Raw genomic sequence first — 27076 nt, 5'->3', positions numbered from 1 at the left:
CCCAGTTTGGGTTGAGCCACAGCAAGGCGGCAATGCAAAACAAACCTTATTTCTCACTGATGCGTGAAGAAAAAGCTTCTGGAGGCCAAAAAGACTCCTGACTGTAGGATGAGAACACCACAGTGGGATACAGTGACCAGGTAAACCCAGCACAGCCCTCACTGCTACTGCAAGAGTCCAGTTCATTTTCTCATTCGTTCTACATGAACCAGACTACTGAAGAGAAACTGAATACCACAACCACAGCTCGAGTGCAAATGAAGAATAACTACCAACACCTGCACTAGAAGCATTCCTTCAAGTGTCAGCCCTTTTTAAATTATCTGAGTTTCTTTGCCAGAAAGATTTCTCAAGACGTTCCCAGTGAAGGGACTGCTGGTGAGTGTCCCACCTAAGCCAGAAGCCCTGGACAAAGCCAATGCACCAACCCAACACAGCTATTCCAGCCCTGTGCTGGCAATCCTCAGGCCCAAATTATAATCCAGGTGTTTCACTACATTACCAAACATGCTGCAACTAAAAATCTATTTTTTTCTGAAAACCTAACATCCCAGATTGCTCTGCAGGTCACTTTTAGAACAGGCTATTTTATTTCTTCTTAGCTTGACAATGTCTTTACAAGTCTTTTTTTGACTTCTTCGACGCCAAACATTAAGCAAATTTTTTGCAAGACAGATTTTTCATTTTCCCCATTTCATGCAGTTGGTTAAGAAACTTTCAAAAACTGTAAATTTTTAATTGAGGCATGAGTTTCGAAGTTCTGGAAGGAAGCCAGGGCCAGAAAAAAAACCTCAAACCGTTTCTATAGAATTAAAGAGAGCATCATAATGATATGTGTTCTCATTATTTCTGGGAACAGAACAATGTAAGTGCTTTTGCCCAATTAGCTTTTCAACTTGCAGATGCCAAATGAGACTTATTTTTAAGATTTGTAAAACCATTTATTAAAGAAATTTCCATTATTTGGAAGAATGAGAAAACTTCAAAGCTCATAGAACTGCATTGCTGCCTATCTGAGCACAAGATAAGGGAATAAATTAAGGCAAATTCTTGCAGAAACAAGCTGCGTACCTGGTATCAAAGTGCAGGACTCAAACAGCAGCCTGGCAGGCAGCACTTTTCTTTGAATACAGAAGACCTACCATGACCTGTCTTACCTGTCAGAAAGATTCTTAACCGCAAAATTTACAACTATTCACCAGGCTTCTTAATAGCTAATTTACATCAGTTTACCCAGACCACAGCAGCTCTCTGTAAAGGCATCTGTTAATAGTTAGGATCACAAACAATCCCTTAAAAAATCACAAACACTCAGCAGACTGTCACAAGCACCACTGTGTTTCTTGCTCAACTGAACCACACCATCCAGCAGAAGCCTGGAAAGGCAAAAATATCAGCAAACGCCTTCCCCCCACACACAGACAGCAACGTGGGGAGTGTCCTCCTTGGCGGCATCCTGAGGAGTGGCTGCTGTTTCAGGCTGAGAAAAGGGGACAGAAGACAAACCCACGGAGGGGCTGCAGCAGCAACCTCAGCCCTGCTGACACAGCTGAGTGCAGGGCAGGCTGAGCAGTGCTCAGGAGTCACTCCTCCAGTAGGTCCCAGAGATAAGTTGGTGCAAAGCACTTCCCTTTAGGAAGGTGATGAAAGAAAATCAATAGGTACATGAAAAAAGACCAGATTCCCAACAGATGAGCAAAAGTTGCAGCCATTTACAGCCAATACCCATCTTTCCACTGTTTCATTTTCCCTTTCACTTCAATACTTACTGCATAAACCCCTTAATTACAAACCCTCGCTGAGCTGGAGGCACATTTTCAACCCTTCCCATCCACCCCATGCAGATGTGAACAGTGGAAGAGAGCAGGACAAATTAGGAGAAAAAAAGTAAAACCACTCCTTTGCGGGGAGTAACTCAAGGAATCTCTTTCAAAACTTCCATTTCCTGCTCCTTTACCACAATTTCCAAGCCCCACTGAAATAATTAATACTTTTTCACAGAGGAAGTGACACCTTTTTTCAGCATTCTTCCCCAGGAACAACGTTGAGCAGGACATTTCTCATCATGCTTTTCTGTCTCTTTAAAGTATCCCTGACCTCAATACAAATAAATAAAAATTTTTATACATAACTTGTTTTTCCAAAGCCACTATTCACAAGTTAATCCTTAAATAAGAAATAATTACATCTAAGTGGTTCTATTTTGGAATTAGTTAGAAGTTGCTTTGAAATAATGTTCAGGCAAGCTCCTCTGTTGATAAGCTCCTTCAGAATACTTTGTGCACCAGAACTATTCTAGGGCTACATCCTTAAGGATTTCCCCTCTTCTTTAGAACACACGTGCCAGAATCCCCTCTTTGCCAGTTTTTTCCCCCCAATTCTTTTCTGTTCATCTTCTCAAGGTATTTTTGTTGTTGAAGGGTCCAACCTGAAGATGGAAGCACTCAACAGTACTAAAGAATAAGCAGTTTTCTGGAGTCTTGTACAACCTCACCATTATAAAAAAGTTCAAAACAGTTACTCTAATCAGTTATGTAATTACTTAAGCTACTTGTCACCATGTTCAAAACTTGCCACCTTGCCCAAATTCTTTGCTGTATGTTACTCCTATCATATCCCCAACTTGACCCATGTACATCAAAAATAAACAGAATTCTTCTCTGTATTAAAGAGATATTACAGCATATTTTGAAGGTTTTAAGATACTCCCACTGTGGTAGTGAGAGCCTGGGTTGCAAAATGCTCCAGCTTGTATCACACTAACAGCACCAGTAACAAATTTCACTCCATAAAGGTGGGAGAATTTTGTCCCTGGTCTGGTCCAGCTTGGAGAGAGCCCAGAGCTGCTCACAGTCTCTTTTACCTGCTGCCCATCTCTGGATCTCTGGTTACATGCTTTTCTCTGTGACTCACTAATTTCTTGGAACAGACACATCTCCTTGTTCACTGAAGAATGCTCAGCATGGAAGAGATGCAGCTGCCAACACCACACTGACAACAGTTCTGGACAACACCAGTTAATTACAGTAAGGGTCAACTTCAGATCTCTATTTAAACTGGATTTGACCACAAAAGAAAAGGGAAAAAAGATGAGAAGCTAAATTTAAAAAGCCTTATCAGCATAGCCAGCTTTAGGCATCTGTCTCTCAGCACTACAGAATCCATTTTCCACGGAAGTTCACTTGCATCTGCCAAATGGCTGCAGATGAGGTTTAACATCTTCACTTGCTCTTGGCTCTCTGTTTATTCTGCTCAGATTAAAAAAAACCCACATGCCCCTCAACACTTTGCTTTCAAGACGCAGTAAATAATTCAGGCTCAACACATTATCAAAATACTTATCAAGGAACTTTTTGTTATCCAAAGCTCTGGGTGTCCTACAAAGCTCTGTCCATGCTGGTAGCAGCATCTGTGGCATGAAAAACATCTCTTAACCAAGGTGACTCCAGCAAAGCAACCACTTAGAAATGCCACAAACCAAAGACAAGCTTTCCTTGCTAAAATACATATTTCTCATTTGTACTGTCAAGGGAAAATGTTCTTGTTCCTTTTCATTAGAGGACTTCTGCTGTGCACCTATACAAAGCACAGACTGTCCCAAACGCGACTAAAAAACAAGCCCGGTAAATCAGGGGTTTTTTTCCCAAATGAAAGCATCAATTCATTGATATTAAGACTGCAATCCTTCAGTGAAATATTTGGTGAGTTTGAAACAGAAGTCCTAAAGCAATATCAGATCTTTAACTGGAAGGAAATTATTGGCTTGTCAAACAAAAAGCAAATGTTGCCGCACTTCCACCTTAGATGAAGGTTCAAATCAGTTTCAGTACATCTTAAATCATTACTCCTGCAAACTTTCCTTAGAATTATGACAGTAGATTGAAATTGTAAGTTAAAATTCATAAACAATACAATCTAGCAACAGTCATGTGCTTACCAAATATGAATTTTAAAACCAAGGTGTAGGGGTTTATAGATTTCATGAGGACAGCCTGAAAAGGACTGCTTTTCTAAGTACAGACAGTTTGATCTGCTAACTTAAGCAAGCAGTGCAGCAGAAGTGGGCAGCCCAGTCATTGCCAAAGTACAATTCATAGCCCAACTAGGTAAAATCCAAGTAAGGCTGCCATTTCACTTAGTTATCAGCTATACATTGATTAAATTGGTATTTAAGAGACCTCTCTCCTCTCAGTTACCCAGGACTGGGTGATGCCCCAGTTCTTCAGGCAGCACTTGTGCATTTGTTGTAGCTGAATACAAAGTGCAGCCATTCCCGTCTCTGATGCTGGAAGACCCTGCAAATGAAGCCCACATTATTTTCAAACACACATCAGTCCAAATTTATCACCACCACCCTTTGGACCAAAGACATGTAAGGTTGACTCTGCACTCTAAGTTCCCTGTTAATCAAGACTCTGTCACATAATTTAAACCATGAACAATGTGAATGTTAAACAGTTTCTCCCTTCAGTATGTGTTTGCAATCTGTAACAGACAAGCTCGTTAGCATTTACTTAGAATGTTATGTAATGGCTGAGGTATTTGTAATAAAAACAATCTATTTCTGTTAGCCTGTTCTTCATAGACATAAAAGCTGTCTTCATCTGATTTTTATTAGAACTTCATCTTCCTCTGCTCTTGATGCATTTTTAAGGCTCCTGTGCACTCCATTTTCATTTCATTTCAGCAATACTCAAGTGTTACTTTCTCCCACCTTCTCACACTGATTTCAGCTTTTATTTTCACACTACTTCTAGTTTTGTAAAACCTAAACCCAAAAAACAACGAGAGCATGAAGCTGAGCAAAGGAAACATTTCCTACAGAAGATGAACTGGTTCTACCAGTAAAACACCACCAGCAGTCCCGTCATCACAAGCCCAACATCCATCCCCAGCTAGAGGGAAGGTGCTGCATTTTCACCTGGGCGGAATTTTCGCCCTCAAACCCTCTGCTCCTGCAGGAGCCTCTGAAGGCTTCAGCCAAAGGAGGAGTTTTTCCATCTCTCACATCCTCAATCCACTACACCAGGGTTTACTCCTCTGCAAGAGCACACTGGGCAAGGCTTTAATTCTTCTGCAAGATTTTTTTTCTTCTCATTTTATCCACACCACCCCTTATATGGTATTCTACCCTCTCTCCACTCTCACATCCCTGCCATTCCTTAGCCTGGAAATCCGTCTGGAACAAAGAAATTGTATTCCCAGTCCTGCAGGACACCTGGCTAAAGTCGACCCCGAGGAACAGAATCCTGCTATTGACTTCCAGTCTTTATCTTAATTGCCCTCCAGCATTCATTCAGACAGCCCCAAACCCACCCAGGAGCTCCCTGGGGAATTGCATCATCCCTCCCTTGTTCATTGGGGCCTGTTTCACTTTCCTTAGGGATGCAGGACCTATGGAAGGGGCATCCCATAAATCTGAGCCCAAGTTAAAACTGGAGACTGATGTAACTGTTCTGCTCTACAAAAAACCAGGGTTCCCATTACGGAAAGTCAAAATGAGAGCAAAGATATTATAAATTGCTACTAAACTGCCAAGACACAGAATATTTACATTACCAGGACTCACAGAAGCAACTGTATATTGAGTTATACATATTTCATGAGCTATTATCTACAAAAGCCAAGAACTTCATACAAGGAACGCATCCACACACCAAGGCAGAGTCTGAGGTGGCAGAGAGAGCCTCAATCCTGGTCTCCAAGCAGTGGCCTAAGAGAGAACCAAGCTCTCACTTCAGTCTAAAGAGCAACCTCTCAAGCCCCCATCACCAAACCACTGAACATTCATCCAGTTCAAGCAATTCCCAAAACTTTGAGATCCTTTAATTTTAAGAAAATCGTTGCAGAGTTGCACCAAAACACCACAAAATTAATGCAGGAGCAAAATTCTCCACACTACAGAATTAAAAAAAAAAAAACAAAAAAACAAAAAACCCTGACAGCCACACAGAGCTCCTGATAGTCAGTATTTAAGGTCAATCCTTTTGTTTCTCATACATGGACAAATGAGATCATGTCCTGTTTCCTGCCCCTCCAAAAGCAGTTTCTTGAGCAAAGCTCTTTAAGATGAGACACCGAGTAAGCCGAGTGCCTCACTGCACAAGAAATAAAACTATTAAAATTCACAGCCCCGTTCCTTCTGCTGGAAATATTGCTAATTTCCAGCACCACATGTATCTAACCCAAATAACCAGGGCATCCTGGAGAAACGCGCATTCCTTTAAGATACTGAGTTGAAGACGTTCCACCAAAGAACGTATTTACAGAACAGCCACGTGAAACACAAAAAAGGAAAGAAAAGCCACGATGTGCCATTCAGCGCCCAGCACCACGCTCTCAGTCACGCATATCCCCTTCCTCGGGAAGGGGGCCCGATCTGGAAATTATCTGAACCGCTTTTAGCCTCAAAATTTTCAATCCCTGCACCCCCGGACTGTGCCCACTGCAGAACAACTGCCTAAATTTCAGCCGTGTCATCTCACCACGCTCTCACCATCCTTTATCCACGAGAACACTCCTGGCTCTCTGATCACTCCACCCCTACAAATCCTGGCCCCGAGAGCACAAACAATGCCTCCCTTCACTCAGCCCTGCATCAAACCACCCAAGAACCGCCTTTTACCGTAGGCGAAGAGGGCAAGGACCGTGGATGTGTATTTCGGAGATGGAAAAGTGAGGCGCCTTGCCGCCAGCACCCCGCAAGAAAAGGCTGCTCTCCCCCTGCCCTTCTGCAGGAGGAATCACAGGCACGAAGGGAGCGCGAATGCACGGAGGGCCCGGCACGCTCCTCGAGGAATCTCCAGAGGAGAGAGAAAGGGAGGGAAAGAGAAGAAGGAGGAGACCGCGCGCCGTTATAAAAAGGGGGAAAGCGGGAGCAAAAAAGAGGGCGGGAGAAGGAAGCAGCACTCCCGCAGGAGCGGTCCCGGCACCGCCGCCCCTCCCGCCGGCCCCGGGCGCGGCCCGGGCCGTGGCTGGCGGGGCGCGGCCGGCCCCGGGCGCCAATGCGGGGCGGCCCGGCGAACCCCGGCCCGGCCGCCCGGCGCCGCTGCCCAGCCCGCTCCGCCCGGCGGCGGTGCCGGCCCGGGGCGCCCCTCACCCGCCGGCCGCGGGCCCGCCCGGGCGGAAGCCGCCCCCGCCCGGGGCCATGCGGCGCAGGCCGCCCGCCCGCTCCTGCCGGTGCCGTGCCGCGACACGGGCCCGCGCTCCGCCGCGGTGAAGCGGAAGAGCCCCGCCGCTTACCGGGCGCGCAGGGCGGCGCTCGGCTGCCCGCGGGTCCCGGTGACGGCGGGGCCGCTGCCTCTCCCGGCGCCGCCGCCTCGGCCGCTCGCACACAGGGGCCAAGATGGCGGGCGGCCAAGCCGGGCGCCAACGACGTCTGACGTCACCACGCACCGCGCGCGCCGCTGGCCCCGCCCCCGCGCTGCCGGTCACGTGACTGTGCCGTGCCGCAGTCGCGCGGGCTCCTGGGGACAGGGGCGCCCCCGGCGGAGCGGCGCGGAAGGCGGGGCCGCGCGAATTCGGCCCTATCCCGGTTCCCATCCCGGTTCCCATCCCGGCCCTATCCTGGTTCCCATCCCTGCCCTATCCTGGTTCCCATCCCAGGAATTCAGGGTTCCGTATAATCCTAAGGCTGGTTGGGCAATGGCAAGGGATGCTTGCTTGCTTGGATTTGTCACTGTATCTATAATTTATTGCTATATATCAATATATTAGCAATTAGATATCTAATTTGTTGATATTTCTATTTCTATAATGTATAGGTTCTATATAAACAACGACAAGACTCTCCCCTCCGCCACAGCTCGGGATCCACTTCACACACCCTGATAAAAAACCATTAATAAAACCATCAGCAAAGACCAGATCTCTGAGGTTTATTTGTGGCTCCCTCCTTCATGTCCCAAAAGTTAACAGACACAGAAGTAGCTCCTGACTGTTCATGTTTCACAAAATCTCAAGGTGGTGTGGGTCTTGCCAAAATTTTAGGGAGCAGGGGGGAGGAAGGCTGGCCTCATGCTCAGCAGTTCAGCCCAGAATGGTGCAGGGTGAACACTCGTGTCACCTTTGGTGGAACATCAGCAAATGTTTGGATGGACAAACAGATGGACACCAGACAGCCCCAAGGTCCAGGCTCCTGCTGGTGCCAGCCCAGCCCTCTGGCAGCACCTGGCACAGGTGGCACAGCTTTGCACTGTCCCCAGATCACCCAGCAGCATCGCTCTCCAGGTTTCCCCTACAGCTGGGGACGCGCCCAGGGGCTCCAGCCTGGCTGGGGGTATTTAGAGAAGAGAAAAGCTGCTGTGAGAGCTGCTGGAAGAGCCAGGAGGCACATCCAGCACCGGCCAGAGGAGCTGCTGGAGCTGTCACCCAGCACCCGCGTCCTCAGGGGCTGCAGCGTGCGCTGCCACTGGGTCAGGATGGCAGCCCTGGCCCCGCTCCACCTGCCCCTGCCCACCAGCCGGTACTGGTAGGGTGAGCAGGGCCCAAAAAAGATGGCCAGGGCCAGCTGGGGGTCTGTCAGGAGCAGTCTCAACACGCTGGGCTTTACACCAGCGCACGCAGCAATTTTGTCCATGTAACCGATAAAACTCATCTTCAGGTTCTCCCTCTCATGTGGATTCCTGCAATGGGACAGAAGAAATAGAAGTCAGATGGTATCATCCTATCTCAGTTCCCAGCTCCATGGAAGGCAAAAGCCTTAGGCTCAGACATCAGATGAGCCCCAGACTCTGGGACAGAGCTCTCTTAGCCCCAAATAAAGCCAAAGGCACTGGGAGAGCCTCTGTGGGGTTGGTCCCAGCAGTTCCCAGGGACAGGGGAAAAGCTTGTTTTGTCTCTGCAGCATAGTTGTGACTTCAAAATCAGTTCTTACTTAACAGTACCATCATTGTAATGCCACTAGTACCCCTGCCATGTCCTTCCCTGAGGTTCAGAGGTGTGGATTTGGCTGATTTCGAGAAGTAGAGATATAGACTTTCAGAGATAAGAATACCAAGTAGTCTGGGAAAACCTGGGAAATGCAGAAAGCTTCCAATGCTGGGAGGGAGACCTCCAGGATTTTTCTGCTTGAAACTTTATCTCCCTCACAGAAGGGAGGACATGCTGATCTGCTTCAGCAAAACTTGAGACAGCTCAAGTTTGTTTCGCTTGCACCTCAGACTTCTGTGTTTCTGTGTAACAGCATCGTGGTACAGTCATTTGGGCTCCTGGTCATAATCCCTGTGGCTCTGTTTTGTCCCAGCTTTTCCCCAGTGCCCCATGAGCCAGCCCTGCCCTGCTAGCAGACCCAACCCAGCATGCACTCCAGGGTTCCTTCCTTGCTCCATCACCATCCATCCCACATCCTTGCAGACACATCTTGACCTCCTGTAAAACCCCAGTGCCTACGAGGCAGGCTGTTAACTCCCACACACACTGGTAAAATACTCACCTTGACCTGCCAAAAAGTGACACAAACTGTCCCCCATCCACCCTGCCCGGCTCCTCGGGGGGTTCCGGATGGAACCCAGCGGTCCTCACTGGGTTTGGGAGGGAGAAGCCACGAGGTGGCACCCTTAGTCTGGAGGAAACCAAACCTCCATCTTGACATGCTGGAAGCAAGGACTTGGCTTGGAGGCCTGGCAGAGGGGGATCTCCAGAGGAGGAGAGGGAAAGGGAGGGAGCAAATGAGATGGGAAGAGAGGGAAGGGGAGCTGCAGGCCCTGGTCTTATCGTAAACTGCTCCAGAGAAGTTTACAGTGTCTCATTCCATAAAGGAGCCATGAGAGCATTTTCCCAGCTCACTGTGGGTGATGAGGTAATAAATGCAGAGCTGTGTGTCCTGAGCAGGTCCCTCCCATGTCTGCCATTGAGTCCCACCTCCCTTCCCCGAGGTTCTCCTGGCACACAACACCCATCTTATGCCAGATGCAGGAGCATCACACACACCTTTTGACTGGTGGCTTCCTCTTCACAACCTCGGCCATCATCCTGCTGGGAGGAGGCAGCTTGTTCCAGCCTGAGAACAGAGAAACCAGCGAGCTCCAGCAGCAGCTTCAGAGGAAATGTTCAGCCCCTTCCCAAGGTCCCAGCACCTTTCCCGAGGTATGGAGCAGCAGTGATATAGGGATGCAGCTGGTGGACAGAGGCTACTGTGCTGCTGATTCCCATGGCCACCACAGAGCTGAAATATGCCCTAAGCTCTGTGGGCAGCAGCTCAGGCTGCCACAAACCTCCCATCCAGAAGATGGCATCCCCCTTCTCCTACCTGCAAAGACCCCTGTCACCCAGCGAGCCTGCATCTCTGATCCCACCATGATGGAGCCTGTCAGCTGGATCAGGCCAATGATGGCAAGAGTGGGCTTTTCCAGCTGGGGAGGGAAGACACAATTGTAGAGGGAACGGTTGTCATTGATTGTGCTGCGAACAGACTCCTCGAGGAAGGGGAATGAAAAGTTGTAGCCTGTGGCAAAGAGCACCACGTCGATGTTTTCTTCAGTTGTCCCATCTTCGAAAACAGCAGAGCTCTCAGTGAACTCCTTCACGTTTGGCTTCAACACCACAGTCCCAGAGAGGAGGCAGAATGGCAACTCTTCGTTGATAATCATCTTAAATTTGGAGCTTGCAGTGGGAAAAAGAGAGCAGCAGTGTTAGCATCTGGGAGGGACCTAAAATGACTTTTTTTATGGTCAGAATTCCCCTCCAATGGTTTGCTATTCCACAAACATCCCCCAAAACCGAAAATTAAGCATTGCATATTATAAAGACCCCTGAGCACCCAACAAAACAATCAGAAAAAACACCTTTTGCTGGAAGCCAAGCCATAGTTTGTGTGGTTGAACCATGAATTGAACTTCCGAAACCTGATCCTCCTAGCGAGGGCTGATGGAAGAAGCCACTCCAGGAGGTGGTTGAAGCGGGTGGTGTTGACCATGTCAAAGGGGAAGCCGTGGTCTGAGACCCGGCTGATGACCCACGTGTTGCTCCTGGTGCTGAGGAACACCTGGGGGGGAAGGCAGGTCTCAGCCTCCTGCCCAGGCACCTTGTTGGTTTTTGCCCTGAGGGCAAATCCCATCTCCTGCACTTGAGCCAACACAGAGTTAACCCAAGGGAAAGAGATGACACCCAGATGAACCAAACAGCTCGTTGTGGATTTGATAAAGTTCCCACAGCTGCTCAGTTGCCAGTCCTCAGGCAGCCCAAAGTCTCCAGGAGTTGCAAAACTTCTTCAGCTGCCCTCAGCGAGAAGTGGAATTTATTGAGAAACCTGGGGGCAAAGCTCCCTATGGTACCCTGAGCTGCTGGCTCTCACAGTCCCTGTCTGGGGCTGTACCTTGGCAGCCACACGGCTCAGCTCCACCGAGAGGTCACCGCCGGTGTTGCCAATGCCGACCACCAGGACCCGCTTTCCTCGGAAAGTCTGAACTTCTCTGTATTCCCGGCTGTGCAGCTGCTGCCCCTTGAAGCGACTTTCAATGCCTAGGCAGAGAGCAGGGAGCATCTCCTACTGCCAGATACACTTACTCATCCCAGCCTTGTGCCCAGATTCTATGCAGCCCCCAGCTCTCCCCCTCCCACCTCTGCTTGCAGCTGAGAAGCCCCTGGAAATCCTCTGTGCCTCCTCAGCTCAGTCTTCCTTTGCAAATCCTACAGCCTGGCTGCATCTTTACAAGGTGTTTTTCCCATTCCCCAGAATGCCCCCCACTATTTCAATGGGGTCAGGGTCCTGCCTGCTCCAGTGTGGGGGCTTCATGGAGCAGGCAGGCTTGCAGAGGAAAATAGAACCAGGGGACCCATGGGTGCTGGGGGAAACCCTGTGGGGCACCCCACTGCTGGGCCAGGGCTCACCTGGGAAGGAAGCCAATGGCAGGTAGGGCTCCTGGTAAAGGCCGGTGCAGACCATGACAGCATCGAAGATGTGGGACTCATAGACACCTTCAGTCTCAGTGACCACCTCCCACTGGCCTGAGGAGCTGAAATCTGGGCGCTTTCTCACACTGAGAACTGTTGTCTTGCACACAAGCCCAACAAAACAGCAGTCAGGGATCACACTGTGTTTTGGAGATGTGCCTGTGAAAGGCTGGGGCTGCCAGGAGCAGGGTGGGTCCCTGGGGAGCTGCATGTCACTTCTGAAGGCGTTCAATCCCACCCTGCTTATGGCACTGCAGGGCAAGCCCGTGTTCAAGCAGCCTTATTTAAAACGTGGGGCCTAAAGGCTGCGTGCAGGATGTAAAAGTCGTGTGGATTTACTTGTGGGCTGGCACCCGGCCTTGTCCCATCCCACCTTGGATCTGCAGCTCCCCATGGCTCTTCTCCCCATGAGGTCTGGGGTCCCGGCTTACCTGGAAGCGTATGTGCCGCAGGAGGTCGAAGTGCTGGGCGTACATCCTGAAGTATTCCAGGACCAGGCTGTGGGGCAGGTAACTGGGAAAACCCTCAGGGAAGGGGAAGTCGCTGAAGCAGGACATCTCCTTAGAGGTGTTGGTGATGACTGAGTGGTACACGCTGACTCCTCTGCGGTCTGTGGAGTCCTGTGTGGAGCCGGGGTGATGTTTCCAGGTGTGCAGGGAAAGACTTTCTCCCCACAAAGTATATCAATATTTTTCTTCCTCACATTTTGGTACAAGGAATAAACCAGGACTAGCACCTACCACCAAACATTTCTACTCCCTCCATTTCCTTCTCCATCTTGGAGATCCCATGAGTGGGATAGGGACAGTCCCTGAGGGCATGGCCCCCTTTCCTCTTTGCTGCAGTCAAAGAGCATCCCAGGAAAGACAACCCTGGAGACAAACCCAGGAGGCACTGACCGTGTAGCACCACACGCCGCCGATGTCCTGGCTGCTCTCGAAGCAGGTGGGCTCCAGCCCCTCATCCAGGCAGCACTTGACAGAGACCAAGCCCCCAACCCCGGCCCCGATCACGGCCACACGCCGGACCATGCTGGCCTGCAGCAGGGGACAGGCTGGTGTGGGAGCAGCTGCAAACACAACAGCCCAGGGTCAGCAGAAACGCCAGTCCCTTCTTCCCATCCCCAGCAAATCACCCCTGCTCTTCTCTGGCTGCAGGTGTCCGTGGAGGAAAATTATCCTGGGAGAGAGCCATGGGCAGCTCCTGGTTCAAGTGCTGTACACAGATCCCGCTTGTTACCCTTCCCACAGTGCTAAACCCACAGTGGGAGTCCGGGAATCTCCCTCCTCCATGGCAGGAAAAAGGAGGCACTTTTAAACCTCACTGTTCCGCCACTTTGATTTATTCCCTTTTCCAGCCCAAAGCAGGTATGTAAAGAAGTTGCAGCTATCTTCCTTCCTCTGCCTGCACAAAGTGAACCTCCTGAAATCTTTGCGAGAAACAGCTCCAGCTAAGCTGGGTCGTTTTCACGCTTTCCTTTTTAATTTCCCATTAAAGAGCAATCTCTTGAAAACAAGAAAGGTTTTAAAAAAGGGAAAAAGGCAAAGCAATGCCTGACTGAGCAGGAGCACGGCACAGCCATTCAGAAGTTAGACAGCTCTGTGAAAGCAAGGCTGGGATTACAGGATATACAAAAGGTAAGAAACCCGGGAAACCCTGGGTATAAATGGGAGGAACTCAAAGTCGGGGTGTGTAAACTGAGCCGCACTGAGCTTGACTGGAAAGCAAAGAACTATGAAAAAATGAACCCACATGAACTTTGATTAGATAAGAAATACTCCTGTGGCAGAGTCTGCAGAAAGAGTAATTTAAAACTATCAGTTTTGTGTCAAAAAGTAAGTTAACATAAATAGAAACTGGAGGAAACTGAAGAAAGCCAGGGAAAAATGAGGGAGGTTCAGAAAAACTCCTTTGGCATCCACATCGTGGTCTGAGCCACTCCTTGATCTGCAGGGGCAGGGCAGGACATGCCCACAGTCGCCTGCCTTGTTTCTGGAGCCTTCTTTGGCTTCAGGAAAGGGTAGGCAAGCTCAGGGTGCTCAAGTCACCCCATTTTTCCAGCGCTGCCTGCACCTGGCTTTACTCCAGAAGGTCCCTGCAACACCCCTCTCCCCCCAGCAGCAGCAAGGCAAAGCCAGCAGTGAATGCCCAAACCCTGGAGAGCTGTCTGCCCACTTTTAAACCCTGCCAACCCCATCCAGGAGAAGCGAGGAGCAAACCTTGCCGAACAGTGCTGTGCCTTCACTGCTCAGCCCCCGGCCGGATTTCCCTTGGGTTTCTCTCTCTGTGGGTTGGGAGGGAAGGCTGAAGTCCAGGCAGCTCACCACGGCTCTTGCACCACTGACCTTTACACCTGCATTCCCCCGCCCTGTGGGTTTAAATACACTGGAGAAAGTTCTCAATCTCCCCGTGGCACTGGCAGGTGAAAATTCAGAGATAATCCCAAAGGGAACATGCTTGCAAGGACTCCCATGCTGTAACTTGTCGTTGTTCCAGCCCAGGCAGCAGCCTGGGGTTGTCCTGATCTATCCCCGATTGTGCCTGTGCCTGTGCCTGTGCTGGGCTTGTGCTCCCTCGGCATCCCCAGGGGATCAGCAGAACATCCTCCCTCTGCCAGCAGATGTGGATGTGGGACATGGAGCCCGGTGCAGCCTCATTTTGGGGACTCAAGGAAAACCCTGAGAGCCCCAGCCTCGTGAGCTGTCCACAACAATTGGTGGCACAGCCCCAACTCAGACATAGGCTCTCCCCCCCAGGTCTTCCCACACACACAAGGACAGGACATGGAAGCATCTGCAGCACACTCTTGCCACAGCCACTGAGATTTTATTTGTTTCAAGTCTCTCCACGCACAAAACAAAGCCTCAGGATTCTCCAGTGGTGGGGCATGCAGGGAAGCCAATCCAGGAGTGCTCAGCCCCACAGGCTCACATGTGACAAACCACCACAACCATCCATCACCCCTTCACAGTAAAGAGGCACCAATTCAATCCCAGCTGGGATTTTGGTGTCATGGTGTTTTTGTTTGGAGAAAGGGACAGCCTGACCTGTGTACCTGTAACTTGACCCGATAATTCCTGTGTGCTTTTGCTCCTGTGACACACTGCCTCTTTTGCTGGTCTTGTCCTCACTGCATCCTGTTTTGTGTGATGCAGGCACAATTATGCCACCAATCCCTGCTCTGCTCCTGGCAGCAGGCAGGGGAGCAGAGGGGCAACAGACACTTGGGCAAGGCTAACATGCCTGGCTAATTAGGTCTGCAAAGCTGTGTTTGGGGATGAGCTGGGGCAGAGGGAGGTTTATGCTGCAGGTTGCAGATTAAAGTTTGTTGCCATCTACTGAAATCATTTTCCCCAGTCCCATGGCACACTGTCTGACCTGAGATAACATCCCTCAGGATAAAAAAAACAAAACAAACCCAAACCCAAACAAACAATAAACAAATGCACTCTAAAAGCTATTGGAAACCAAAAATCACAGCAGCCAGGAGCAGAAGGAATCCCACCACAATCAGGAGAGAAGGGAAAGGGCTGGAGGAGCCAACAGGGACTCGTGTTCTTGTGGGCTTTAGGACACGGTCCCACTGGGTGAGGATGGCCTGCCGTGCCCCCAACCAGCGCCCAGGACCCCCCAGTCGGAACTGGTAGGGGGAGCAGGGGCCAAAGAATATGGTGAGGGCCAGCCAAGGGTCTGTGAAGAGCAGCCCCAGCACACTGGGCTTGGCACCAATGAAGGAGGCCAGTGTGTCCAGGTAGACCAGCCACTCGGTTTTGAGGACTTCGTCAAAGGTCAGACCAAACCTGAGAAGAAAAAGAGGCAAGAGAAAGATAGGTGTCAGCAGGGCTTGGAGGAACTGGAGTGCAGGTCCTCTGCATCCTTGTTGTTATTACATCTGGAATGCAGCTGGGTTCTTTTCAGGAAAGGACTGGATGTATGTGCAGTGGGAACCTGTGACTGTCTGGAGACAAACTGTCCATGACACAGCACCTGTCAAGTGATGCTGGCTCATGTCAATCTTTCACTTCCTCATTCACAAGTTGCACCTGTTCCTCTCCCCTTCCCCTTGGTGAATCTTTTTTTACAGACTTTGGCAAACCAGTTTTGGGTCTTTTTCAAAACAAAACAAAACAAAACAAAACAAAACAAAACAAACCAAACCCCTCAAACCCAAATCCCTTTGTTTTTTGCAGAGAAGTCATGTCCACCATGAGAAAGGTGGCACCCTTTAGTATCCGTATTCCTCACATTCATTTCCACCAAATATTGCAAGAATACACAGTGACTTGGAGAATTGCTTCCAGTTCACCTTCTCTGCAGAATTCACAGCTTCATGTCCCACCTTCAGAGGTCTGAAAAAGCCCATATCCATTTAATCTTGTATTGTACTGCAGTTGTTCTGTGCAATTCTGTATTCCACTCTTCTATACCTTTTCTCCTATAGCTATTTAAGTGAATCATAAGTTTGCATATCACTCAGTTTCCTGGGATTGGCTCATTCATTCCCTAATCCTTTTTAGCCTTTTGCCTGCCTGTGAACCACACAGCAGTGTGGTCAGACACCTGCTCACAGTGATTCAGGTCTCCATGCTGAGAGATGAGACAATCTGTGTGTACACCTCGCTGGTTGTGGGTTGGCTTTTTTTTCCCCCAGCTGAATTACTTTGCATTTATTACCATGAATTTCTCTGCCATTTTATCTCTCAGTCCCTGGGTATCCTGGCATTCTTCCCCAACTCCCAAGAAAGCTTTACCTTTGAGTACCCTGAATTAATTTCTTCCTGTCACCAACAGGCAGAATATCAGTGTTAAATTAAAGGTTACATTGGCTCTTTGCAAGTGAGTAAAAGGGAAGCTGGATGTGGGAATCCTCCCTTCTCCTCTGCCATGCATGCAAGGGAGCAGGCACAGAGTGAGAGCCCCTGTGTTGCTGCCCCAAAAACTCCAGGGATTTTTTGATCCACTAAAAACCTTTGGGGGTCTGGGGAATGCCTTACCATTTGACTTGGTTTTTCTTCTTCTCATTTACTTCCTTCTCCATGACAGACTGGGAAGGCAATTGACACAAGCCTGGAAGAGAGAGGAGAGAGTCCTGCTGTGTTAAACTCCTGGTGGGGGACTTTTGAACTCATCCCACGATGCAAAATGTGGGAATCCCTTCCCTGGGAGGGCAGGAAAGTCTCATTGCTGGCAATTTATTCAGCAGTGGCAATCCTGCTAGAAACCAGCCTTCCAGTACTCCAAACTCACCTACACCTTTTCCTGCTCTTACAGATGTGTGCTGTCAGGGCACAGGCAGGTGATGTGGGGTCAGATGGGCTGTGCAAGCCCCTGACAGGATCATCCCAAAGAGAAACCCCAGATCTTCTCATCTCTGTGGATGACCCAGCCCTCCACGAGGTTATTCTTACTGTTTTTATTAAAAACTCCAAGCAAAATACCAGTAGGTTTCTTTCCTCACTCATGTTTCTGTAGTTTAGCTGAAGTGAAATAACTTGGGACGTCTGAGCCTTGAAAATGGTCCCTTGTCTGCTCTGAACTTCTTAGCTCTGGGATCTCCCTGGCTGGAGGGATAAAACATGTCCAGTCTGAGCTGCATTTTGGGGCACAGGAAGGCTCATATTTGCTCCCCTACCTTTGAAGACACGGCTCACCCAGCGTGCCTGCATCTCTGCCACGGGCATGATGGCTCCAAAGGGCCTAATCAGCCCAAGGACAGCCAGGGTGGGCTTCTGCAGGTGGGTTGGGAACACGTATTTGTAGAGGGATGCGTGCTTGTTTTCCACCCTGACCACGGATTCTTCCAGGAAGGGGAAGGAGATGATGTAGCCCGTGGAGAAGACAACAATATCAATGGGCTCCTCCTCAGGGCAGTTGTGGAAAAGGACTGAGTTGTCCTTGAACTCCTTCACGCCCGGCTTGATGGTGATCCTGCCTGTCAGAATGTAGCTTGGGAGGTCGTCGTTCAGCAAGGGCTCCCGCACCAGCCAGCTGTGGAGAGCCAGGGGCTCTGAGGGTGGGACACCACAAACAGGCCTTGCCAGTCCCCTGCTCCTTCTCCCTCCAGGCCCACCAGCTCACACCTCCTGATGTCATTTTCTCTGAGCAAACAGCCCTGCCCTCCCACCCTCCTAACAATGACATGTGTCACTAATGTCACTCTGTCCACAGTGTGAGTGATTCATGGACATCTCCTGCCGCCTTACTCCCTTCACTCAGTTACTCTTTAAGTCATCTCTTTCCAGAACTGATCCATGCTTTAAGCCTTCCTTCTCCTCTTTACCCTCACAAGGAAGACTCCTCTGGGCCTTCCTGGGCTTTTCCAGCATGCCCAATCTTTCATCACTTAAGGGAGCTACAGCTGATTTTCTTCTCCCCATTGTAGATCACCCCAAGTCTGGGCATTGGGTGATGCTGGTTGCTGAATCTCTTCCCCTGCCCATACCACAAGCCCATGTGCACGGGATGGGAACCACCAAGAAGTACCTCTTGTCTGGCTGAAGGCCATAGTTTTCATGGTTGAACCACTGGTTGGCCTTGTAATTAATCAACCACCATGAAAGGGGCGCGGGGAGGCTGGTTTTGATCAGGGTCATAAAGCGAGTGTTTAAAATCATATCCCACGGGTAGCCACGCTCAAACACACGGCTGAGCAGCCAGGCTCCTCGAGTGGTGCTAATGGTAACCTGGAAGAGAAGAATCAATGGTTCAGGTGATGAATTTGCTGCTTTTCCTTTATAAAGACACTCAGAGGGGCATGGGGCAGACAGCCATGCAATGGAAAGATGCAACAGCATCTTCCAGACCTCCTGGCTGCTGGTGATGGAGGTGAAACAGGAGACACCAAGAAAACCAGCTTGCTTTCAAGGTAGCTTTTTTGACCAAAAAATTCAGGCTCAAAAAGACTGTTTGTACACCATGTCCCTGTGATGACAGCACCCTGAGCTATTGTCCCCAGTGTCCGTCTCCCCACACCCCCAGGGTGGCAGGGTGGTGGCACCTTGGCAGCCACACGGCTGGCCTCCACTGCGATGTCCACTCCTGAGTTGCCCATGCCCACCACGAGGACACGCTTGCCCTGGAACATGTCAGGATTCTTGTACTGCCGGCTGTGGAAGTACTGCCCTCGAAACCTCTCCATGCCTGGGGGAAAAAGAACCAGAGCTTTGAAGTACTTGAGCATTTGTGGATTTTGTTGGGAGAACTGGTGTGAAAAAACCAATTGAGAGGGCAAGAGCAAGGAAATGCAATCTCTGGCCACCAGGGTCTTGGGGAGGTCCAGCCCTCCATCCCATGCTTGATGCTTGACTTCCATAACCAGAATTTATGTTTCCTCTTCAAAATGGGGTCTCAGAGACAAAGCTGCTGAAGCATGAGAAAGTATTGCTGTTCATGCAGTCAAGCAGGTTTGGAAATCAGAAGCAAGAAAAGAAAGGGAGGATTTTCCCTGAACAACCCCTAAACCTCCTCTCCCCAGCCCCTGAAGCAGGTGGCCACAGGCAGCCCTATACCATACCAGGAAAGCTCTGCAGGGGGAGGAATGGCTCCGAGAAATTGCCACTGCAAACCATGACAGCATCAAAGACGTGTGATGTCTGCTTCCCACCCGTCTCTGTGACCACACTCCACTGGCCTGTGGTGGCAAACTCGGGGTGTTTACGGATGCTGACAACCGTGGTCTACAACGTGGAAGTGAAGCAGAGTCAGCCCCGGCCCCGGCAGGAGTGGGTGGGGATCAGGGCAGCGCAGGGCGCCCGGCACTCACCCCAAAGCTGATGTGCTCCCGCAGGCCGAAGCGCTCAGCGAAGCGCCGCAGGTAGTCCAGGAGCAGGGCATTGGGCAGGAACACTGGGAAGTGCTCCGGGAAGGGGAAGTCGGAGAAGGCAGACATCTCCTTGGAGGTGTTGCTGATGACCGATGGGTAAAGGCTCGGCCGGCCGGCCTCGATGTGCTCCTGCCGTGGCACCCGGGGTGCATCAGCGCCGTGCCCGGGGTGGGTGGGGAGTGTCCCCCCGCCGCCCGGGCCCAGGGAGCGCAGTCAGCGCCCAGCGAGGGCCCACGGCCCTTCCACACCCGCTGGAGCCCGGCTCGCCCCCTCCCTCACCCTGCCGAGGGGAGGGCAGCCCCCGGCTCACCGTGTAGCGCCAGAGCCCGCCGATGTCCTGGCTCCGCTCGAAGCAGACGGGCTCCAGCCCCTCGTCCAGGCAGCACTTGGTGGCCGCCAGCCCGCTGACCCCCGCGCCCACCACGGCCACTCTCATGGCTGTGCTCCGTGCCGGGATCCCGGGCTGCCAGCGGGGTTCCACCTGGGAGAAACCCCACGGATGGTCAGCACACTGTCAGGGGCAGCTCCTGGCATGACCTCCATAGGGGATTTCTCTATAGGCTACCCCCAAACGTCATTTACCAGCATTCTGGGCAATTCATTTACAAGTTAGATTAAATGTCTTAAATAATAATTTTCTTTGACCCCACCTGCTTTATTTTAAAAATCTCTCCATTTTTCTAGTGCACTCCCTGGGCTGCTTTCAAACCCCTGCAGCTGCCTTGGAAACTGGCTTTGAAAGTATGTAGCTGAGCCACTGCCAGTTTTTTATTTACTAGCTGGGTTTAAACTATCCTGCCTTATCAGACTTGCAAATATTTGTATTTTATCTTTAGATGCCTGCCTCTGCCTCTCCCAGAGGAAAAAAAAAATTAAAAATGCAGTGGGACTATTTGGTTTCTGCATGTCTGACAGGGTCCTGTCCCCCATCCCCAGGGAAGATCATGCAGACTTTGATGTGCCCATTGAGGCTGATAGAGGGGCTGCAGGTGTGGCACACCTTGGATTGAGGATGATTTCGTGTCTCTTGCAGGGCTGAAAGCAGCTCCACCCCCGGGGCTTGAAAGGCAAAAGCCTCTGGGTTGACATCCAGCCCCACAAAACTCCCAGTGGGAGTGATGGATCCTGATCCTTGGTAGTGCCAGGCAATAAAACAAGGGACGATTGCCAGGCTCCATGGCTTTGGGCTGGACAATTCCAGAGCCAGGATCCCTACACAGGTGCCCTGGGGGTGCTGCTGCAATCTGTGGTTTAACCCCAGGGCTGGAGGGAGTACCCTGCTCAACTGAGTTACTAATTCAGCATGGCAGGATGTCACTGCAGGTGGTACCAGTTCCTCTGGCCTGAGAGGTGCTTTCAGCTTCCACAGAGTGTGATGGTGTATTCATCAGGAAATAGAATCTTCAGTAAAATAATAGGTTTGGACACAGCATTTTCTAAAACCCACCAAATTCTCCAGAACTATTTCAACTTTGAGTCATAAAGCAACACCTAATGAATACTCTGCTTTCCCAGGCTGGCATAAAACCTGGACTTTTTCCTTTGCAAATGAAGAAAGCACTAGCATGACCTGCTCATTGTTAACTGTTTTGGGGGAGGCTTTTTTTTTTTTTTTTTTTTTTTTTTTTTTTTTTTTTTTTTTTTTTTTGCATGATGGGAACTTACTCATATCACAAAGACCTCCCGGCTACATTTGCTATTTGATTCCCTACCTTCCTGCAGAGAAGCTACAAATAACACCAAATAAATACCAATTCTGCCACGCCATGCCTGTTCCTGCCACACTTTCCACGCTGTCCCTGCAAGCAGCCAAACTCAGAAGTGCTCAGTGTGGGGTAGGGAGGGAAAGAAGGGCTTCTCAGCCCTCTGGGAACACTTACCTCCAGTCCCAGGCACCTGTGCTCCGTGTCACCTCTGCTGTGGGAAGGGAGGGCCCCTCTCACTGTGGATTTATAGGCGAGATGTGGAGCTTGGCAGGGGCAGGGAGGGCAGGCAGCCACCCCACTCCCAGAGCAGTTACACAATTGGCTGTGGGAGGAGTGGCTGCAGTGTCCTGCTGTCCCGGGGAGGCAACTAGACAGCCCAGCTGTCGATCCCTATCGGGCTGGCAGGGAGTGGGGTGCCCTAGCTGCACCCCTCAGTCATGCCAGGGGACCCGTGGGTGAGGGGGCAGCTGCTGCTGTGAGATGTGTTCACTTGCCCCATGGCTACTTGCCAAAAAGGGGCTGAAGCTGCAGACAAACAGCAGGGGTTTGTCAGGACTTGGCACCCAAGGCACCTTAGAGGAAGGAGAGCTGGGTTGCTGATCACTGCTCATGGCTGTGCCATCAGCCACACCAGCAGTGCCAGAGCTGGGCAGGAGGCTGCCCATGCCAGGTGAGAGAGCATGAAATGCCCACACAATCAGTGTACCAAGGCCCCAGGCACAAAGGAAGGGGAACTGTTGGCTGAAGCATCAATGCAGGACATAGAGCCCATCCAGGTATCTCCCAGGGGTAAATGATGGTGGAAATGAAGGGGATAAAGCTGGCTTTGGATAGGGCTTTGTCCCCACATAGTCAATATATTTAGGGGTGTCTGGTGGGAAAGTATGAACTTTGCACCCCTGCAAATGAATCCAGCTGAGCGTGACAATATAGAAGCCATGGAGAGACAGTTGATAGAGGACTGGGTCTTTAGGAAAACCAGTGTTTGGAAAAAGACAAAGATATTTGTGCCATGGGGTGACAGCAAAACTCACAGAGTGAGTTCAAGGGACAGAGCCAAAGCTGCCAGTGCCATCAAAGTCTGACCTTGTCTTTGATGAAGACACTCCCAGAACAATAATCACAGATTTGATACCAACTCTTGTAGCAGTTTGAATAACCAAGGAGTCCACAAGGCAAGAGGAGAAAAACCCATCCAAGGTCTGCAGAACAGAGGGTGGTAAATAAAGTATCCAACAGAGATGTCTGCTCCAGCCCTGTATTTTGATTTGCAGAGACTGAAGGGACATGTTTACAAAACACCACCCCCCAACCCCCTCCCCCCCAAAAAAACCAAAACAAAAAAACCCCAAAAAAACAAACCCAAAACAACAACAACAAACCCCCTCCTCCCCTCCCCAAAAACAAAACAAAACAAAACAAACCAAACAAAAAACCCCCACAAAAACCTCAAACAAACAACAAAAACAAACAAACAAACCCAAAAAAAACCCCCAAAAAACCACACACACACACAAAAAAACCAAAACAAAAACAAAAAACAAAACACAAAACAAAACAAACAAACAAACAAAAAACCCAAAACCAAAAACAAACAAACAAACAAAAAAACACCAAACAAAAAAAACCCAAACCAAAACAAAAGGGCAACAAGGCTTGCACATCTTTGACAGTATTGGGATTTGCACAAGCTCTATCTCCCAGCTCTCCCTCACACTGGACCCTTCTCCAAGTGCACAGGACTTTGCTCCTGCAAAGGTGCTCACCAGCACTCAGCAAAAAAGAGTCAGGAATCCACTAAGGCAAATATTGTGTTTTTTATATGCTTCTGCTTTTGTTGAGTTCCCCAGCAGGCATTCCAATGACCTGCACTTAGAGGGATACCGTGGCAGCATTCCAGGAGCGCTGTTAGTGCTTTTGGGAGGGCAGTTCAGGGAAGCTTTCTAAAAGAACAAGTTGTTTTTGGCAAAGATAATCTGCTGGTATAGAAATGGGACCAGATGCCTTTGCTGCAGCTGCTGTCCGTAAGGCTGGCCCTGATCCTGGTGTGAAATCCAGTTCAGAGGTGCAGAGCTGGATGCAGTGAGTGATGCCATGTGAGTTTAGGCTACAAACGCCTCCAAAGCCGCAGTAATCTGCCTTAGGGCTGTGGTGTTCCCTTCCACAAATACCCCTGCTCAGGGTCTGGGCCAGGTGTGCAGAACAAAGTATTAGAGGAGATGGAGAGGAGATAGCATGGAGGCAATTACTGTATTACTGTAATTATGCACACACATGCCCAGGGCACTGAAAGCCCTTGACAGAAAACACAGAAAAGTTGTTGTTCCTTTTAGCCACCTCTGCTCCTGGCATGGCAGCCCTGGCACACCTCAGGGAGAGCCAGGACAGGTGAATATCCTGTGGTGGCTGAGGATGAGAACCAGGAATGGGATATTCATGTTCCTGTCCACTGGGAAGCCCCCTGTCCCCTTGAGAAGCAAAGCTCCCCAGCACTGTGGCATAAGCCTGGGCTCTGCAAGTGTCTTTTTAATCCATTAAGCAGAAAGAAGGAAAATTAAATATATCCATTTAGTCTGAATCTGATAGGAAACTCACCTTCTCTGCAAAACTCTGGTATTGGTTTTACAGTTTCTGTTTAAGATAACACTTCAGGCCAAGGAGGGGCAAATCTCTGCACAAACAAGTCTCAGCACAGCCCACTTCGCTGTTTTCTAGGTTTGTGTCAGCAGCTTTTGGCTGAAGGGGGAAAAGAAAAAGGAAAACAGAAGTGGAGTTTCTTGTTAAGCCAGTCTCCAAGCAAGGCAGGGGACTCAGCACCAGGCAGCTGCTCAGGACTTGATGGGATGTGAGGTTTGGGCTCACCAGTGAAGCACTTCATTTTCTTCTCTCCAAAGTTATCACTGCCTCCCTCACTGTCCAGGGCTTTAACTGCCCTGACTGCCCCAGAGGTGGCTGCTGCCTCCCACTGCTTCCTGCAGAGCTGCAGGATAGGGCCATCCACAAAGTGAGTGAAGAAGGATGCAAGCAGCTGCTGCTGGAAAAATGTATTTTCTCCCCCCATTTCTTGGAGCCTGGATTTTGATCTTTAAAAAAAAAAAAGAAAAAAAAAAAAAAAAAAAAAAAAAAGAAAAAAAAAAAAAAGCTTTTCCTTCACCTCCAAGGCCAAAACACATTCTTCTGCTTAAAACCAAAGAAAACCCCTCCCCAAGCAGGCTGTTATCCGGTTTGTTATTCCCAGCACATAGAAGATAAGCTCAGTGACAAACACTGGCAGGACACTTCTGTTTCTGCTTAAACTGGGCCAGATGTGTTCAATATCTTGAACTCTTCCTGAAACCTCTCAAAAGATACCACTTTTAAAGAGATCCAGAGGATGTACTGGAGCAGACATGGGTTGTGGAATGACTGCGGGAGAGGGATTTGTTAAGCAAGGAGGTCTGAGCATGGAGACCAGAAGTGTTTTACTGCAACATTCTTGGCAAAATTTAACCTGATTTAATAAATCACCATGTTTTCCAGGCATGTAACCTGTGGAATTTCTCAAGAGAAAGCTGCTGCTGTTGTTAAACCTATTGTGTTAGTAAATCCTGCAGAGCTGCAATTTTTAACTTCTTGGGTTTGGAGCTTTTAAAATGTACATTTTACAGCTTCCCAACCCTGACAGACATTTACAGCCTCCCCTCACCACCATATCCTTGTGCCAGGACCCAGGGTGGGTAAACACACAGGTTCCCTGGGAGATGCCCCAAAATGAACACACAGCACTAGGAAGGATCTCAGACCCTTCTCAGCTCTTCTGAGCCATTCCTTAGTGTCAAGAGGTCTGTGCCTGTCATTCCACAGGCAATAAAGCACAGCTACTGGAGAGCCAGTCAGAGCAAACAGGACTTATGGTTAAGGTAACTCATAAGAAAAATACTCCTAAGGAAGAGCTGTCTGGAGAGTACATGGCACACACAGCCTGACCAGAAGGTGCCTTCCTACCACCACCAGGTGAAGTCATCCATAATTTTTGAAAGCCATTTGAGGGCTTTCAAAAATTCCTCAGTGCAGCTGACCCTTCCCATAAATATTGACCGGGCTCCCAGGCCAGGCACTTTGAATGCTTTTAATTCCTGCTGCCTCTCCAGGAGTGTCTCCAGCTGGGGGGCTGCCTGTGGCTGGGCATTCCCAGCACAGGGACATGGCACAACTCCTAATTCAGGCAGAGATGTGCCCCTGCACCACCCCGGCCTCCCGCCTAGGAGCACTTTTGTGCATTTTCCCCCCCAGATTAGGGGTTTTAAGAGGACAAACCCCCAACACTGAGCAAGGCACTGCTCTCAGACCCCTCAGTGGTGCCTGGCAGAGGAGCCAGCACAGGCACTGTGAAGCTGCAGTAGCTCTCATCAGCTGACAGAACTTCCACCTCCAATAGCTTCACCAGTCCCCAGGAGACAGGATGGGAACCTCAGGTGTGTCTGACCTGTCTCCTCCAAAAGCAGCTCCAAATGACCTAGACCACCTCATTTCCTTCACTTGGTTTAAAAACTTCTGGTTGTGGAGACTCCCATACAACTCCAGGTTTGCTTTTGGTGAGGCCATCAAGTTTTCTTTTCTCTCCACATCCAAGCCAGGCTGACATTTGGGGATAATTGAGGACATTTTGCAGCCTCACCACTCCCTCAGTTTAAATGAGAACTGATTAATGGCCTAGAGGAGCTCTGACTGTCTCGTGCCTTGGATTGCTGATTGATCTGAGAAGCTGCTGAGCACCCAGAGGTGATCCTGGACTCCTGGGGATGCTCAGCACCACTGAAAATGAACCCCAATGGCTGCTGTTGTAACCTAGAGGAGGACTTCTAGGAAACAAAAGATTTGTCAGAAAGCAATACCCAGGAGTGATGCACAGTGTGGGAAGAAGCCTGCTCCTGGCCCTGGCATGGGGATAGGGAAGGTCATTTCAGGGCAGAGGGAGGGGAATAAATGTGCAGGAAGAGTTAATAATTTACCTGGATTGACACAGATGTCAAGCAACTGAAACAGGAAAAGGTCATGGACCTCTTAACTCAACATTTCCCAGCTGGAGTTTTCCTCAAAAGAGAAAGAACTGCATTTTGGATGTTCTCTTCTCTTAGAAGGACAAACAAAGGAAATAATAGCTGCAGGTATGGGAAAGCAGAGAAAAGAAGATAAGTTAGGGTGGTCAAATTTTTCTCTCTCCAGAGAGAGAGAAAAAGAAAATCAAAGGCTTCAACATTTCTAATGGCAAAAGAGGTAGTTCTGCTCAACATCTGCAAACTTTGGATGGAATTTTTGTCACATGCTAAAAGAAAACAAGAAGAGAGAGGTCCCAGCATCCAAAAGAGTTGGGAAAAAAGCATGGAAAAATCTCACCCACATAATCCTGCCATCCTCCAGCCTGGAGCTGCCTCACAGCTGTGGTGTGGCTGAGGCTGGAAGTGGCTTGCTGAGATGCTCAGAGGGTGTCACAACAGGACAGGAGGAATCCTGCTGGGGTTGGTGCCTTGGAGGGGACACCTAGAACAGAGCCTAGACAAGATTCAGAGAATAAAAGTGGGTATTTATTAAAGGCCTTCAATAGGTACACCTTGGACAGTCGGCAGCCTCCCAGAGGAGCTACACCCAAGATGGATGATGTTCAGGAGTTTTTCAG

The 27076-nt window shown here is 49.7% G+C and overlaps 2 protein-coding genes across 13 annotated transcripts in view; both read right to left on the bottom strand.

Annotated features, from left to right (window-relative positions):
- The window catches only part of PRRC2C (proline rich coiled-coil 2C), a 69404-nt gene extending 62062 nt beyond the window's left edge, over nucleotides 1-7342 (bottom strand). For 8 of the 12 annotated variants that reach the window (XM_083867634.1, XM_083867641.1, XM_083867640.1 and 5 more), the window contains exon 1: nucleotides 7243-7340. The gene's annotated coding sequence lies outside the window, so the exon portion shown is untranslated. Of the gene's footprint in view, nucleotides 1-7242 lie in introns of all 12 variants that reach the window. The other 4 variants (XM_083867644.1, XM_083867637.1, XM_083867638.1 and 1 more) reach the window with 3 other exon arrangements.
- Nucleotides 7343-7861: 519 nt separating this feature from the next.
- On the bottom strand, nucleotides 7862-21724 carry LOC310912737 (uncharacterized protein). The gene is made up of 17 exons (XM_083867523.1): nucleotides 21595-21724; nucleotides 20025-20195; nucleotides 19655-19843; nucleotides 19406-19568; nucleotides 18890-19032; nucleotides 18376-18575; nucleotides 17525-17880; nucleotides 16887-16959; nucleotides 15361-15692; nucleotides 12792-12961; nucleotides 12324-12512; nucleotides 11830-11992; nucleotides 11315-11460; nucleotides 10785-10984; nucleotides 10250-10602; nucleotides 9931-10000; nucleotides 7862-8624 (listed from the first exon to the last, which is right to left on the bottom strand). The coding sequence occupies exons 2-17, from the start codon at nucleotides 20148-20150 to the stop codon at nucleotides 8237-8239; spliced, it is 3261 nt and encodes a 1086-aa protein (XP_083723649.1). The 5' UTR covers nucleotides 20151-20195; nucleotides 21595-21724; the 3' UTR covers nucleotides 7862-8236.
- Between the last annotated feature and the right edge of the window lie 5352 nt (nucleotides 21725-27076).

The sequence above is a fragment of the Zosterops lateralis genome (assembly GCF_965231275.1).
Source record: "Zosterops lateralis genome assembly, chromosome: 9".
NCBI classification, from domain to species: Eukaryota; Metazoa; Chordata; class Aves; order Passeriformes; family Zosteropidae; genus Zosterops; species Zosterops lateralis.
This window is presented reverse-complemented; position numbering and strand designations above follow the sequence as displayed.